Source organism: Oryzias latipes, chromosome 18 (assembly GCF_053564925.1).
Source record: "Oryzias latipes strain Hd-rR chromosome 18, Olatipes_Hd-rR_3.1".
Classification (NCBI taxonomy): Eukaryota; Metazoa; Chordata; class Actinopteri; order Beloniformes; family Adrianichthyidae; genus Oryzias; species Oryzias latipes.
In genome coordinates, this window is record NC_136254.1 from 16,356,730 (window position 1) to 16,372,813 (window position 16,084).

General features: G+C 40.2%; 1 protein-coding gene across 1 annotated transcript; it reads right to left on the reverse strand.

The window, feature by feature from the left end:
* Positions 1-4,520: 4,520 nt before the first annotated feature.
* On the reverse strand, positions 4,521-8,118 carry six7 (SIX homeobox 7). Its single transcript, XM_004079929.5, has 3 exons — positions 7,475-8,118; positions 6,213-6,376; positions 4,521-5,688 (listed from the first exon to the last, which is right to left on the reverse strand). Exons 1-3 carry the CDS (start codon positions 7,880-7,882, stop codon positions 5,481-5,483), a joined length of 780 nt encoding a protein of 259 aa, XP_004079977.1. The 5' UTR covers positions 7,883-8,118; the 3' UTR covers positions 4,521-5,480.
* Positions 8,119-16,084: the final 7,966 nt, after the last annotated feature.

The following is a 16,084-nucleotide window of genomic DNA, read 5'->3' on the forward strand; positions in this document are numbered from 1 at the left end:
ATTTTAATTGTCAAATTAGATATTTCTAATTGAATTTTGCTACATATTTACCAGAGAACATTTTTGAATGAAATTTCAAATATAATTTTCTTTATCATTTTAATTAAGTGACAGAATGAGCGGTGTTGAAGAAGAAAAAGAGTCAATGAACGCAGCTTCATTGTGAAAAGGAAAAAGCAATTCCGGTAGTAAGTTTTATTTTGAATTATGAGACACAAATGCTTCCATAATTACCAGCAGCCTATAAAAATATGTCCAAATTCCCTCCCTACTCTAAAACTAATAAAAACTATATAGTGCGGGACTATGTCACAAGAATAGTCAGATGGCTGGATGCAAATGCAGCAGGTTTATTAGCTCAGCTAATAGTCCGCAAAGCTAAATCAGGGTCAGTCGGCCAGGAGTCATAACAGGGATATGTTTATAAGAGGAGAGACAGGATGGTCAAATTACAGGCGAGTGTCAGGGCAGGGAGACGGGAGACGGGAGACGGGAGACGGGAGACGGGAGACGGGAGACGGGAGACGGGAGACGGGAGACGGGAGACGGGAGACGGTAATGAAGGCAGGGTGGCACAAACAATACGTCGCACTGAGCTGAGCTCACTCCAGGGCTTAAGTATGCTGTGGTTGATTGAGTGAATGAGAGTCAGGTGTGCAGCATCCAGGAACTGTAGTTAGAGTTGTCCAACTCTGACGAAGGCGGAAGGTGTTCCCCCGAAACATGTAAGGTATGTTTGACAAAAACAAACCGTGTCTGATAAAAAATAATATAAGAAGTCAATTAAATTTGTAGACACAATGAACTTCATTAAATTATGTAGTTAGAACTGTTTAAAATTCATTCGGATACCATGCTAACTACTTTTTTTTTTTTCAACAGCAAATATGACGTCACCAATTTCACAAAGTGAAAATCTAATCAATACGAGCATTTTATGCCAATAATTTATAAATTCACTGTGTTCTGAAGATGAAAATGTTGATGATTTATTTAATAAATACATTTAAATACATTTTTTTCCCAAAAGTTGTTCATACGCAATGCATTGTGGTCTATATCCGGCAGTCTAGTGAGCATCAATGCACACTGGTTTTCCGCAGAGACTTCTGGGAAATTCTATATAGTAGACTATGTAGTGCAGGGGTTCTCAACATTTTGTAGCGGAGGGCCAAATTAATAACTCAACATTAGATTGGGGGCCAAAAATGGATAAACAGAAAAAATAGTTTTTAATAATTTTAATGAGGATGAGTCATTTGTACAGTTAACCAGGCGCTCCAGATGTTTTTCCCAGTTGCGGTCGGAGGTTGCTGCCCGAATCTTCTACTCGTCTAGTAACTATATCATTTGACAGACTTATTTCTTCAAACTTTTTCTTTCAGCATTTTACAAACTCCCCATCACTTAACCCTTGTGCTATCCTATGACCCCACCCTTACACTGACGTGTTCTCCCTACCATGACAAAGGTGGATTAAGGTGAAGAGGATTTCATGTAATCCATGGACACCAGTGAAGATCACAAATCATTAATGAAAAAAGTTCAGCGCTCTGTCTTGTGGGGTCTAGATGACCCAACTCCCAAGTGCCTAGGATAGCACAAGGGAGAAGGGCTTACTACGCCGGACCATTTCCAAAGCCACAACGTAGTTATCCTCTCTCACAGCTTCACATGATCTAGCCATTTTTGTAAACATCTGGTGTGCAGCATAGCCTCGTTGTTGGAGCTTATTGTTGCACTCCTCGCCTTTAAATTTGTCATAGTTGTTATGATTTGTAACATGGTAATGATTTTATATTGATTTATTTGTAAAGAAACTACTTCTACGAATATATAATGGCAAAGCTTCATTCTAGTTGTAGGGTTGCTCCGTGGAAGAGTCAAGGTGTCTGCATACAGAAATTTAGGGTTCAAAACCGATATTTTACAAATTCTTTTTTTTTTTGCTCTGCGTTTTTTTTTTCATGTGATGTGTGTTTTGCTGTGTCAAGCACTTCTCACAGAAAACGTAACTCGCTGTGTTGTTTTACGTTGTTTTTTTTAATCATTATTAACAACATTGTTTTGTTTTACTTTTTTCATTATCATTCCCGCATTGAAGTGTTACAAGGAGCATAGTTGAAGCATATGATATATGTCCAGTCCGCCACCAGATGCCGCTGTTCTATGTGGTTTCAAAGCCCTGAATGGTTGGTTCATTTTTCCGGCACAATTACATAAACCCCTAGGAAAGCTTCATGGGGCTTGTATTCCCATCCCTACTTCAAAGTAACATTCTCTGGTTCTCTTTCCGAATCCTGCTCTGATTCCCTTTACATCCGTCGTCACGGTCCTTACTTTTGCAGGGGCTGTGACATAGTAAATGTTGCCTGCCCTCCTGTGATGAAACTAATACATTGCACCGTTGACACCTGGGTGTAATTACCGGTTTTTTTTCCGCCATTGACCCCCGGGCCGCACTTTGAGAACCCCTGATGTGGTGAGTAGTGAAGGAACCCGGACATAGAAGCCACTATGGAAAAGTTAACTCTTTCTTTGGGAAAGTTTTGAAAATACAAAAATGTCCTTATTGTTAGCTTTTTTGTTGGCAAATGCTGACGAAAAATGTTTTTTGTTATTGACAGCATTGTCACTTGTTGATCCATAAAGGCCTAAAATCTTTTCTATAACAAGGGAATTTAACAGACTCCATCTGTGATGTCGAGGAGGATCAAGGTCACTAACAATCTGGTTAAAAGAATTCAAAAACAAAACTTGTTGAATTTTGGCCGGACACATGATCTTTTGAGTGGCCCCGAGTATTGTATTACACCATGAATTTGTTCATTTTCAGCCTTTTTCCTTTAAATTCAAGGTACGCTTAAAAGCAGCTTGAGATCCTTCCTTTTTCCTTGTAACAAAATTGTGTTTGTAGAGTTGCTAAAACAAGAATTCTTTACAATTTGAAGTGATAGTATGAGGTTAAACTAACAGCCAACCTTTATCAGCAGGTTTCTCGATACTTTTGATTTCTTCACAATAAGCCTACAAAATTGTTGTACTGGCAACAAAAGCTAAGATCTTTGCTTTTAAAAACATACATTTACAAAAAGACGTTCAGCAGGTAAAAACATTCTTGAAGTTGAAGATCTGATGGAATTTTTTTTTTTTTGCCAAGTTACTTTTTATCACATCACCCATTTGCCCCTCCAACGCTGTGTGGGACCTCTTGTTACAGGCAATCACACGATGCCACAAAAAGGTTTTCTTTCATCGTAGGTTGAAGAAGAAAAACCCTATGAAAAACTAGCTGACTGGTAAAAACTATACACTATTTAAGAAGTCGGGAGATTAGCTTTTAAGTAAATTTAGCAATAATTTTGCTCCTATTTTTTGTCGCTGTATAAGTATTTTATATTTATGTCACTGATTGTAAAGAGAAAATTTTGCCTGACTTCATAAAAAAAATCTTATCCACTACTAAAATGACTAAATGTGCTGAGACTTCATCAACATACACCTCCATAAAAAAAATTAAGTGAAACTTAAACTGAACAAAATGTGAAGCAAAGTTAAAAGTAAAAACAGCCTTTAAACTATTTTCAGACAGAATAAAATATGTATTCAGTCCATACAAAACATGGAGATTTAATAATTGCTTTTACTTTAAATTAGCACTTTTGTCAATTTAGGATTTTTTAACAGTAAAAAAAAGGGTTGGAATTTTCTGTCATTGGAGTTTCAATGTCACAAGATATGGGTTGTTAATAAACTGTAGGCATGACTGTTTTTTTGCATTAATGCTTGAGGAATTCAGGTAAATCCTCCAGCAGAGCTTAAATATGCTCTAATTCTATAAATGCTAAGATTTAGCTTGAAGCCTGACTTTGGAGAATTATGTAAGGGTTAATGGCCAACGAAGTATGCATTTTCACTTTTTAACGCACGCAATGGAAGCCTGAACCGCCTGACGTGCTTCCGCGAAGTGCGTTAAAAAGTGATAATGCACACTTTGAAAAGCATTAACCCACTTATACCATGGTCACTTACAAAAGCAATAAATATTAACCAGTTTTTAGTCCTTAATTCTTGTTTTTTTTCCGATTTTGATTGCTTCTCTCACAAAAAGCGGACTATTTCTTATGTGGTGCGGCGCGACGTAACAAATAGTCTGCGTCACGCCGCACCACCGCTGCAGTCAAGATTCGGCGATATAAAGCGATATATATATATATGCTGATCTTTTCCGATGGGTTGAATAAAGCATCAGTTCAGAGAGAAAGTTCACCTCTTACTGCTTGCTTTTGTCCAAATGATGAGGCAAAAGGTTGTTTAAAAGAAGCCGGCGCAGTGATACAGAACATTTAAGCTAGGTGACCTGAACTTATTTTTTTACTGTGCGGTTATCCTGTGGTATATCACTTTTAAATGCACGCACAGCAGCCAATTAGAATCGAGTATGCACCCGGACCATGGTATAATAATAGATCATGTATTAATTCTGTCCAAAACTAACAAAACAGTGAATTAAAGTGTTGTTGGATAAAAATAGATTCAATTTATTCACACAAACATTTACAAAATACACCCATCTAAAATGCATAAATTTGTTGTGAAGGTGAAATCTGTAAGAAAGACATCACAAAGACAGATCTGTTAACACGTCTCACTGCTCTGAAATGTCAATAGGCACATGGAGTTAAGAACAGACAAGGGCTGAAGATTCTCCCTGAATTGTAATGGCTGTGTGAGCAGGAACCAGAGCAATCTGAGAGCGCCACCAGCTGTCCAGTGTGTCAAAAACAAGAGAAGTGAACAGGAAAAACAGCTTCAAAGCAAAAACTGTTTATGTTTAAAGCAGCCTCTTTGCAGCCCTTATCACACATGTATGTGTTGGTGTTAATGACTCAATGTTGCACTGTAGTGTCATCCCACTTAAGGCAGTCAGATGAGTTGAATGGGTTTGTGTTTATGTTGACATGCACATGGTAGTCTAGGTATGCAACAGAAAAACTACATTTTCTCAAAAAAACTTTAAACTGTTTGTTATAAAAGCACACTAATGAAATCATTCAAAATATTGATGTGCATGCTGACATTCACATTCAATTGTGGCCTAGTCAAGGCATTGTTATACTGCTATTACTGTTTCCAAACAATAAACGTATTTTCCTTCAAACTAGTACAAAAAGTCTCTTATCAAAACATTGTACTGAAATTAGTATAAAACATGAAAAAGTGAAAACACTCAAATTAACTAAAAACAATAGGTTATATGTCTAAATCTGTCGTAAAACCTTTAAAAGTCTGTTTCATCTGTTGAGTTCTGATCCTCGGGAAGATAAGTTATAGCAGTGCTTTTATAAGTGCAAATCTCTCCCTTATTTCCGGCCTGACCCGTCCTCCCTGCAGCTCCCATGCTTCTGCAGCCACTCTGGAAGCTCATTGTCCGACTTCTCTGCGTTTTGAGGAGTCCGTCCATAAAAAAATCTCTCATCTCAAGGCTCAAACTCACTGTCACTGCTGACAGAGATCTCTGGAGTGGACGCTCTTGTTCCAACACGCTCATTCTCTGTACTGCAGTCGCTTGCCTCTGGGCTGCCTGGGTGTTGAGGGGAGGCTGGGAGTCGCTGGGAGTGATGCTGGCGCTCCTGAAAGCCATCAGTTGATCCTTCGGAGGGCAAAAGCGAAGGATCCTGCTGAAGCCTGGAGGGTTGAAGGACAGATATGAATGCTGTTATTAGAGATACTCTATACATTTGTTTAGTCCATGACTTGCATGGGCATTGAACGCGTGTTGAAAAGTGAACCAGGTTGAACTTTGAGCAATCAGGGATTCAGATTTGGTGGTGACGCATGTAAGGGATCCCTTTTTAATCACAAAAACTGTTAGAAAATGAATTACAGAGAAGAAATGAATAATTAAGGTTTGTTGCCCGGCTGGAAGTATATAAAACCAATTCTTTCATGTATCAGAATAGAGCTGCAAAAAAAAAAAACCTAGAGCAACATTTGCACCACTTTAGCAATTCACACCAAGCCTCTTCCAACTGTCAGAAGAGAACAAGCGCCACTATCAGGTACCAACAGTCCAGTGTGAACACTTTGGGCTAAACATGCATTTGCATTTGTTCACACGTCACATGCCTGGTGTGAACGTAGAATTCGATTTTTATGTGTCAGTGTCTACTAGAATACTAGTCTACTTTGGTTGGATAATAAAGGTTTACCTGTTCTTTGCAGAAGCCGCACGGTCTCTTTGACGGCGATTCTTGAACCAGTTTCCAACTTGTGTTGGTGTGAGTCCTGTGGCCTGGGCCAGGTGGCGTTTCCTGGATGGGTTCGGGTACGGATCTTGGAGATACCACTCTCTCAACAAACTGCGAGTTCTTTCCTGGAGAAAATTCATAAGAAGTAGCTCGATTACAGCCTGATTTATATTGACATAAAAGCGTCATGTGTGATAAACTGATGTATTAGACCACAGTAATCTCATCACTCTCAAATGATGCTGTGTGTAATCATATAAGGCTGGATTAATAAACAGATAAACACCAGCTGCATTAAAGAACATAACAACGTATATCCACTAAATTGGATTAAGGTAAGGGGATTAATAGGCTGTTAGACCTGCAACTCCTCTTTGAGGTTTAGTATTAAAGATTATAAGTTTGAGAAAAACTTCTGACTGCCACTAGAGGGATAAAAAACATGCAGAGAAACTTCAAATACTGTATAGCTTTTATTTTTATTCATTCATTCATCTTCTTCCGTTTATTCCCTTTCAGGGTCGGGCGGCCAGAGCCTATCCCTGCGAAGGCAGGGGGCCCCTCTGGACAGGTCGCCAGTCTGTTGCATGGTGATTTTATTTATAACTTCAAATAATTATCTAAATTAATCATTTATGCTCCATTTTGAAGCACGGAAAGAAGAGAATTTGTGAAATGTACTTTTTTCTTAACCTTAATGCTATTTGGGGAGATTTTTTCTTTTGTTTCAACTCTAAACCAATTAAAATCCTATGAAAATAACTTTCTTTAAGACAAAACTGGGTTTTTGTGTTCAGTTAGGTATCTTATGTTAAATGTGTGTTAAAGGCTACAGATTCATTTTAATTTCAGTGTATTTCAATATCTTAAAGGCGAAACAAGCATAAAAACTTTTTTGAAATGCCAAACCAAATGTTCTGTCATGGTTCAGCGGTGCTATAAAATACCAGGTGGAGCGTCATGTTTGGCATGATGTTCGTACCGTACAGCTCGGGATCCCTAAAGCAGTTTAAAGCTGACGGCAGAAGGCAGGAGGATCACTGTGTGGCTGTAACCTTTATCATCTTAAGAGCTCAAAGACCAGACCGTTTGGTAACTGCAGTGAAGTTAAAAATTGCTCTCTGGAAATGGCAACTTGGAGCAAGTTGCACTCAAAGAGTTATATGATGGTGGCTCTCAATGTGTGCAACAGCTATAATAAAGGATCATGTGAACTCGTTTACCTTAAAGCAGTGCGTCTTCTGCTCGCCGTCCCAGATGGTGCGGGGCAGAGGGAACTTCTTGCGGATGCGGTATTTCTCCACGGGACCCAGAGGACGCCCCCTGAGTCTTTCCGCCTCCCTGTAGTGCGCGTCCAGCCACAGATCTTGCAGCTTGGCGTGCGACTCGCGCGTAAACCGGTGGCTTTGGAGGATCTGATACAGAGCCTCAAAGTTCCCCACGTGGAAGGCAACCAGCGCTCTTGCGCGCATTACGGATTCGTGCCTGTTGAGCGCTTCCCCGGCCGAACCGGGGACGGCGGCGGGCAAAGACCACAGAAACCGCCCAAGGCGTTCGATATCCCCGGTCTCCTCCAAATTCTCGCACACCCGAGCGACCTGGTCCGGAGTGAACATCGGCAGAGGAAACATGTTGCTTCGTCCTTTCGGTTCAGAAACGTTCCGTTGATGCGTAAAATTAGTTTTCTGTGCGTAAAGCTCCTCTCTCCGCCTGCTCTCTTCTCTGTTCCAGCAAGTTTGTTGACACCTGCAGCCTCTATCTCCCACCTCTCTTATGTAACCGAGTCTTTCCTCGTATTGGGGAAAATCCTTCAGGGAAGCCCGCGGTGAAGGCTCTGCATTTAGAGAAGGAGAGGCAAATGAAGAACGGGGACAAGTAGTCGTCAGTATTTATAGCTAGATACAATTAGCATCTCTGTGGTTGTTTTGAGAAGGATTATACATCCCGGCCATTAGCCTCTTTGCGGGGGGCGGTGTGTGCAGAGGTGCCTGGCTGATCAGCTTGTTTGGCTTAGCCTAAGGATACACTGACTGCCAGTAAGTGCAGTGAGCAAACAAGTAAGGATTGGTGTTTGAGATGGCCGGATCTCCATGAGATGAGCAGGAGCTATTACATCAAGTCTGCAGGAACCCAAATGTTTAAAGATAATTTCCCCTCAGGTGTTTCACTATTGCATATATCTGATAAGAGGAAATAACAACCATGCCTGTGTGACTCTGTAGTGCCATGCAGATGAGAAGTCATCACATGCATCAAAACATTTGGGGGGGGGGGGGGGCATGTTGGGGGCACAAAGCTGCAGCGATCCCCCACCTGCTAATACCCATGTAATTAAAACAGACATGGATTGCACATTAGCTATCCTCTGCGACCTCTTGTCAGGCCAGGGCATAATGAAAACGCCCCTGGACATCAGTGTACAGGACAAAGCAAGTCAGGACACAGAATTAATGATCTGCTTGCTTCAATCCTTCTGATCTCTGTTTAGCTCATTAATCAGTCTAAAGAGTTATTTTCTTATACCCTAAACATTTGCAAACAAATGCTCCATAGTTAAGATATTACATTTTTCTTTACCAGACACCACTAAGGACAGACAAATGCTAATCCCTCAGCATAACTATAGATTTTTCATAAAGGTTGCAGTCAGGTAAATCTTTGTCTGGCCTCTAAAAGACTGTGAAGGAGCTTAAATTTTGTCTGAAGAGAAACAAAATCAGACATAAACCAAGTGCAAAGTCCTCATCTATTTTGAAACAGGAGGCTTTATCCACCCATGAAAGGGTCCACTTCAAGAACTTCAACTTGGAAGAGTCTAAAGAATCAGAATAACTTGATCTCTACCCATGTGAGGAAAATACTTTGAATAGAATCTAGTTGTTCCTCCTCATAAAAGCCTTTTTTCACAAGTATTTTGTGGAGTTTAAGAGCTTTGTCTTACTCAAACCAGCTGTACAAAACGTTCACCTTTCAGCACATCCCATCAGGGGTCGCCACAGTAAATCAGCTTTCACAGATCCGCACAGGTTAATTGGCAGAGAGTTGTCATTCCATGCACAACCCTGTATTTTCAAGGCACAGAGAGACCCAGATAGGCAGCAGCGCGAAGGATCTTGCCTAAGGACCCACACTGGATTTTGGCAGATTTTTTTTTACACAAAAATGATTTGTGGGAAACATTACATTTACATTATACAGTCTTCAAGTAAATATCACTCTGGGGCTCCAATCTCCCCACCTGAGCCCAGTGGAGCAGGGGCTGCTGCTGCTGCCGTTGCTGGGAGATCCGGACCTGATGTGTGCCAGCCCGTGCTCGTTGTGGGAGACTCCATTGTTTGGCATGTCTAAGTTGCCAGGTGCCACACACTGTCACTCTCTGGAGCAGTTGTGAAGGATATTATTAACTCTGCCTAACTCACTGTTAAAAACCCCTCTGCTAAAACATTCATAAAGCATGCAGACACCAACAATCTGAAACTGCATCAATCTGAGACTCTGAAAATGGACTTCAACCTCATTCCAACATCCAACAATTAAACATAGTTTGCATCATAGCTGGACCACTGCCCGCACCCCGTTATGGAGACATCATGTTCTCACGCATCTGCTTTACATTTGGTTAAAAACATACTATCGCTCCATGAGTATTCCTTACATTGATAATTTCACAACCGTTTACAATAGACCATGCCTCTTCAAAGCGGACGGTTTAACATAAAGGATTGTGTTTTCTCTTTATGAATATTGACATCACGCTCCGTTCTTACAAAGCCATTTCCAGCTGACGATTGAACCAGGACACCCACACCCCAGACTTTTCATTCTCTGCCACACACATACCAGTACATAATAGATATTCAAATAATTTCCATTCACGTCCACGTGCTTCTGGTGTCAGACGTCTCCATCCAATTCACACAATACCAGTCACTAAAGCCACGTCTTGCTCACATCAGATTTTAACAATAAAAATTGCTCTTTTAAATGTCAGATCCATTTTAAATAAGTATTTTAACTAATGTAACTTGTCTGTTTTTAACTGAAACCTGGCTTGGCACTGATGCAGCAGTTATTATCACTGAGGCTTCTCCACCTTCTCTCAACCTGCTTTTGCTGTCACAAAAGACTCCAAGACTCCATGTCGAGCCACGACTCCACACCACGCCTCGCCTCCTTTTTTGGAACGCTCTACTTACCCACAGGTCCTCAGTCCATCTCCTTCGTCTCAGGCGTTGCTACTCAAGTTCCTCCGACATATCTGGACAATAAATCTTTCTATAATCCACTACAGAGTTCCGTGATCTTTCCGGATTCCAGCATCTAGGTCTGTTTCCGTTCCTCGAAATCATGACAAAAAACATTTTTTCTGTTTTTTACTGCAAGATTTATGATTTTATTGAATAAAAAATAACTGCTGATTATTTTTAAACAGTTTAATTTTTTAAAACTCAAACAATATTGATTTTGAAATAAAAACAATAAATGAATCAATAGTTAAACAGTTATTACTTGGGAGTCAGCTCACATTTTATTGGGTCTATATCATACCTTTTTTTTAAGCCTTTCAGCGTACACTATATCACAGTCATACACTGATATTGGTCGAGAGGGCCTGGTTCTCAGTCTCTGCTCTAATTCTTCCCAAAGGTGTTCTATCGGTTCTGTCATCCATGTCTTTATGGACCTCGTTTTGTGCACTGGTGCACAGTTATGTTGGAAGAGGAAGGGGCTCACTCTAAACTGTTCCCACAAGGTTGGGAGCATGGACTTGGCCAAAATGTTTTGGTATCCTGAAGCATTCAGAGTTCCTTACACTGGAACTAAGGGGCCAAGCCCAAGTCCTTAAAAACAACACAACACAATAATTCTTCCTCCACCACATTTCATACTTGGCACAGTGAAGTCCGAAATGTACTGTACTCCTGGGAACCTCCAAACCCAGACTCGGCCATCAGATTGCCAGATGGAATAGCGTTATTCATCACTCCAGAGAACGCGTCTCCACCTCTCTAGAGTCCAGTGGCGGTGTGCTTTACACCATTGCATCCCATCTTTGGATTGCACTTGGTGATGTGGGGCTTTGATGTAGCTGCTCAGCCATGGAAACCTATTCCATAAAGCTCTCTGCGTACTGTACTTGGTATGACCTGAATGTCACATGAAGTTTGGAGCTCTGTAGCAATTGACTGAACAGAAATTTGGTGACCTCTTAACACTATGAGCTTCAGCCTCCATTGACCCCTGCACTTTAGTTTACATGACTTAGCACTTTGTGGCTGAGTTGCTGTAGTTCCAAAACTCTTTCATTTCATTATGATAGAGCTGACAGTTGACTGTGGAATATTTAGGAGTCAGGATATTTCATTACTGGATTTGTTGCACAGGTGGCATCCTATGACATTTCCACGCTGGAATCCATTGAACTCCTGAGAGCGGCCCAATCTTTCACAAAGGTTTGTAAAAGCAGTCTGCATGCCTGTGTGCCTGATTTTAAACACCTATGGCCAGACCAAGTGATTAGGACACCTGATTCTGATCCTTTAGATGGGAGAGTAAATATCTTTGGTAATATAGTGTATGTAGCTGCCCGATTTGTTTGGTTTTTTTTGCTCTTGAAAGTGAAGTAACAAATGTGGTAAACCTTTACACATTCCCCATTGCCTTATTAAAACAAATCACCCAGACTAGTGTGACAGCACTCCAAAGGTACTTTTACAATCACAAGTTGATTTGCACCAAAGTTATTTTTTTTTAGAACCGTGAATGCAGATGGACTTTTTGAGAACCCAAAGACAGGACATCAATGGCATGCATCAGAAGTAGCAAGCAAAAAAAGGTCATAAATTTAAATAAGCAAATGATTCAACCATTTTTAAATATCGGTTAGATAGACATTGTGTCATTTTTGTTCTTTTTATTTCCTGGTCAGTTTACTGACCGATAAGCTGTTAAAAGAGTGGGATTGTTTTTGTTGACATTCTTGTCTACTTTATTCTTTGTTTTGCTCCATGGAGATTTGTGTGTGAAAGAATAAACTGTATATCAGAACTGGAGTGACTGAACCCCCTTCTAATAGCTTATTTCTTTTATAGAGAAATAAGCTATTACTCAGTCATTTTATTTGTCAGAAAAAACGTTCTTGCTCTAGTATGTTTTAAAGTGTTCTTGCGAATCCTACATTTTTTCCATGATGTTATTTCTGTAGCGCAAGTTATTCAAGTTATGAACTGACCAATCAGATGCCTCAATAAAAGTATGGGATGCCCGCTGGCCCCCCACGTTGAACATTCAAAACAATTAATTGACAGATACTCCAGATTCTGCTTTCAAGCTCACTCCTACTTGGCGAGAGTGGTAGAAACATTGACTCAGACCAACTCGGACCAACCACTGCTTACTGACATTGTCTGGTTCCAACATGGCAATGTCTGTATCTAAAAAGAAAATGGTGACTGAATAGACTTCATTTCATCGGAGCCGGAATTACGGCATTTTCTATGGGTGACATCACACACTATCCAGTTTCCACATGCTACATACACCGGGCATGTGATGCACATTCAAGATCCCACTAAACGCACATTCTTGAACGCGCTTTTAGTATAAGGTGTTACCAATGGACTGTCGCTTTCCGATGCTAGCACATGTAATCACAGTTGGAAGAGGCTTGATGGCAAACGTAGAAGAAGTGCAAATCTTACGATATTCTAACAAATGAGAGAAATGGTGTCATACCATTTTGACTGGGCACAAACCACAATTATTAATTTTCGTGATACTATAAATTTTCGTGATCAATTTACAAATGATTGACACTTACGCATTTTGAAGAGGATGCTACCCATACGTCACTACCAAATCCAAGTCCCGTACTGGTGAAAGTTTAACTTTCAACACATGTTTAATTGCCACGGGTTTTGAACGTAGAGCCCAAAAACTATCATTAAAAAGTTGCGGCAAATGCAAGAGTTTTGAACGCACGCATATACACACGTTTACATGAACCTTCCATTGTAAGTTGCTGCTTGATCCCGCATTCCCAAATGTGGTGTGAACATTACATTACAGTCAATGATTGAAGCATACCACAACAAACTTAGGTGTGAAAACCATCAGTATTGTCCGCACACTTGAACCGAGTCGATAGCGCTACAACACTGTGAAAGCAACCCAAGCCACCACGTCTCACGTCCCTCTATTTTCAGCAGCATCTTTAAATCTTTGGTTATAAAAACTCTTTAAAAAGCACTTTTGAAGAACTTTTTGAAGAAGGAAATTCTAAAGTTTTTCTGTCCACTTATAGAGAACCTGCCTCATATATTCCACAATTTTATCATCTCTTGAAACAAAGCAGTCTATTCTTTTTACTGAGCAAAGTGTAACAGAAATAAAAAGGGTGTATGAGAGCTACCACACAGTGCAAAAAATAGACTACTGTGTAAGCTATCCCAGTAGCTTGTAGTTACAGTGATTATAATTATAGTTGCTAATTGAATATAAGGAGAGGGGGAAGCTGGTGCATATGTTAATGTTAATAGAAATTTGAATCTACACACCCCCACACACACAAACACTCTGTGACCCTGATTGGTGGGATCACATTTTTGGTGGAGCCCCACTTGGCATAATTAATCAGTGGCTTAAAATAACCCGCTTATGTATAATATGACCTGTTGATTTTGACAACAGGCGAATCAGTAGGGATGCATCTGCGTGTGCATGTGGGTGCAGAATTGGGGGGGGGGGTATTACATCCTGTATAAACCCACACCAAGCACAATTAAGGAGAAACTAGGAGGAGAAGTAATTAGTATTATCTGCTTATCACCAACAGCCCTTATTCTAAGGAAAAGGGGTTAAAAACACAATAGCAGACACCCAAGAGCATGGGCACACACACACACACACACACAATCTTTGCACTAAACATACACTCACGCACACACTAATTCCCTCCAGCAAATGTGTAAGAGCTAATTACAAGCTCATTTACAACTCAATAGCCGTATCCTCTCAGACAGGTCTATCCTCTTGCGTCTTCCCCTCCCCTTGTCCCAAAAATACTCCATTTAGCTTTGTTACTTAAGATTGCATTGTTGCCTCTGACCACGCAAGGGGGCGTGGCAAACAAACAACTAAATTGACTTATATATGTATATATATATATATATATATATATACAGCTATATCACAGCAGGAGTAAGAGGGAAAGCTTTTGGGTTAAAGAACTCAGATGAACAAGGAAAAGCTGAATGCATGTGCTCACATTTGCGTTTTGGTTCTTCATCCTTCTTTGTTTTGTGAAGTTCCCAAAACTCTGCTGTAAAAATACAATGGAAAAAAAACCCTATAATATAAATATTTTATGTACCGGTAGATAAGTCGTTACAACCTGCTGCCATGAGACTTTATAATCTGAGCTGTTCCAAGTGAACCAACTAGAAATTTCCTCATTTGTTTTCTTAGTCATTTTACTCTATATCACTTCAAAAAATATTTTGTGCAATTTTAAACTACTCTACATTTTTATGACCCTTGGTGCATTTCCCTTTTTTTTCCCTCTCGGTAAGATGTTGTACTTATTTATTTTTTGATCTGCACATACTTATTAACTAGAAAGTACTCTGAACCCTTTTTTTCAATGATTTGTGATCTTCACTGGTGTCCATGGATTACATGAAATCTTTCCACCTTTATCCACCTTTGTCACGGTAGGGAGAACAAGTCAATGTAAGGGTGGGGTCATCTAAGAAAGCACAAGGGTTAATTCAGTTCAATTTTATTTGTATAGCCCAAAATCACAACAACAGTCATCTCAATGGGCTTCGTACCGGTAATTGTAAAGTAAACATAAAATCAAAAGATCATGAATACATAGAATTTAATAGTATATTAAATGAAACTGAACTAACTAAACAGACTGCCCTTAGACCCCCCTTCGCGGTAAGGAAAAACCCCTAAAAAAACGGATTCCGGAAAAAACGAAGAAACCTCAGGGGTGCCCACATGAAGGAGGGATCCTCCCCCAGGACGGACAGGCAAATTACCAGAACTCATAGAGAAGAATTAACTTATCTAACTCTACAACTACATATTTAAGGTCCAGCAGATGAGCTTTATCCAGATGGAGTTGGTGGAAGGCTGCGGAGGCGAGACGAGCCAGAGGAAGGATCCACAGCCAAGTGTAGGACCAGTAGCAGAGACGAGCCAGAGACGAGGTACTTGGTCAGGTAAAGGAGCACGGACTGACTCGTCCGTGGATTCTGGATTCTGGATTCTGGAAGCACTCCCACTCCCTCAGTGGAGTGAGAAAGAGGCACAGTACATGAATCACACTGCACCATCAGAGACATGGGGAACTAAATGCTAAACAATGATTAAGAATAGAGGAGAGAAGGAGAGTCGAAGTAGATAAGAATAAAGGACAGATCCCCGGTGCACCATAGTTTCCCCAGCTTCAAACTTCTATCAGCCTATTAACGAATAATTGTTATTCTTAAGTTTAATTTAAAAAAATTAACAGTAAGTTAAACATTCTCTGATTACTAGCTAGTCCGGCAATAAGCCTGTCCAAAAAGGAATGTTTTAAGCCTTACTTTGTAGAAACTGTGTTGACCTCTCTTACACTCTAGACTTGGTCATAGACTATGGCCTGTCCTGTAGTGTGTCCTCTGTTGTTGACATGGCTGTGTCAGATCACTATTTCTTAATATATCAACAGTTTTACTCGACAGGAAGCTCCAGCGAGAACTGTGAGAAAACGATACATAACTCCTGATGTGGCTGCAAATTTAAATAATATTTTACATCAAACTCTTGCTCAGATTTTTTTT

What these genes read in the sequence shown, in the direction of transcription:
- six7 (XM_004079929.5), bottom strand. Translation starts at nt 7,882, where the DNA reads ATGTTTCCTCTGCCGATGTTCACTCCGGACCAGGTCGCTCGGGTGTGC. An exon ending in AGAAGACGCACTGCTTTAAG is followed by an intron (nt 6,377 to 7,474) that starts GTAAACGAGTTC and finishes AATTTTCTCCAG; the next exon opens with GAAAGAACTCGCAGTTTGTT. An exon ending in GCGGCTTCTGCAAAGAACAG is followed by an intron (nt 5,689 to 6,212) that starts GTAAACCTTTAT and finishes TCAACCCTCCAG; the next exon opens with GCTTCAGCAGGATCCTTCGC.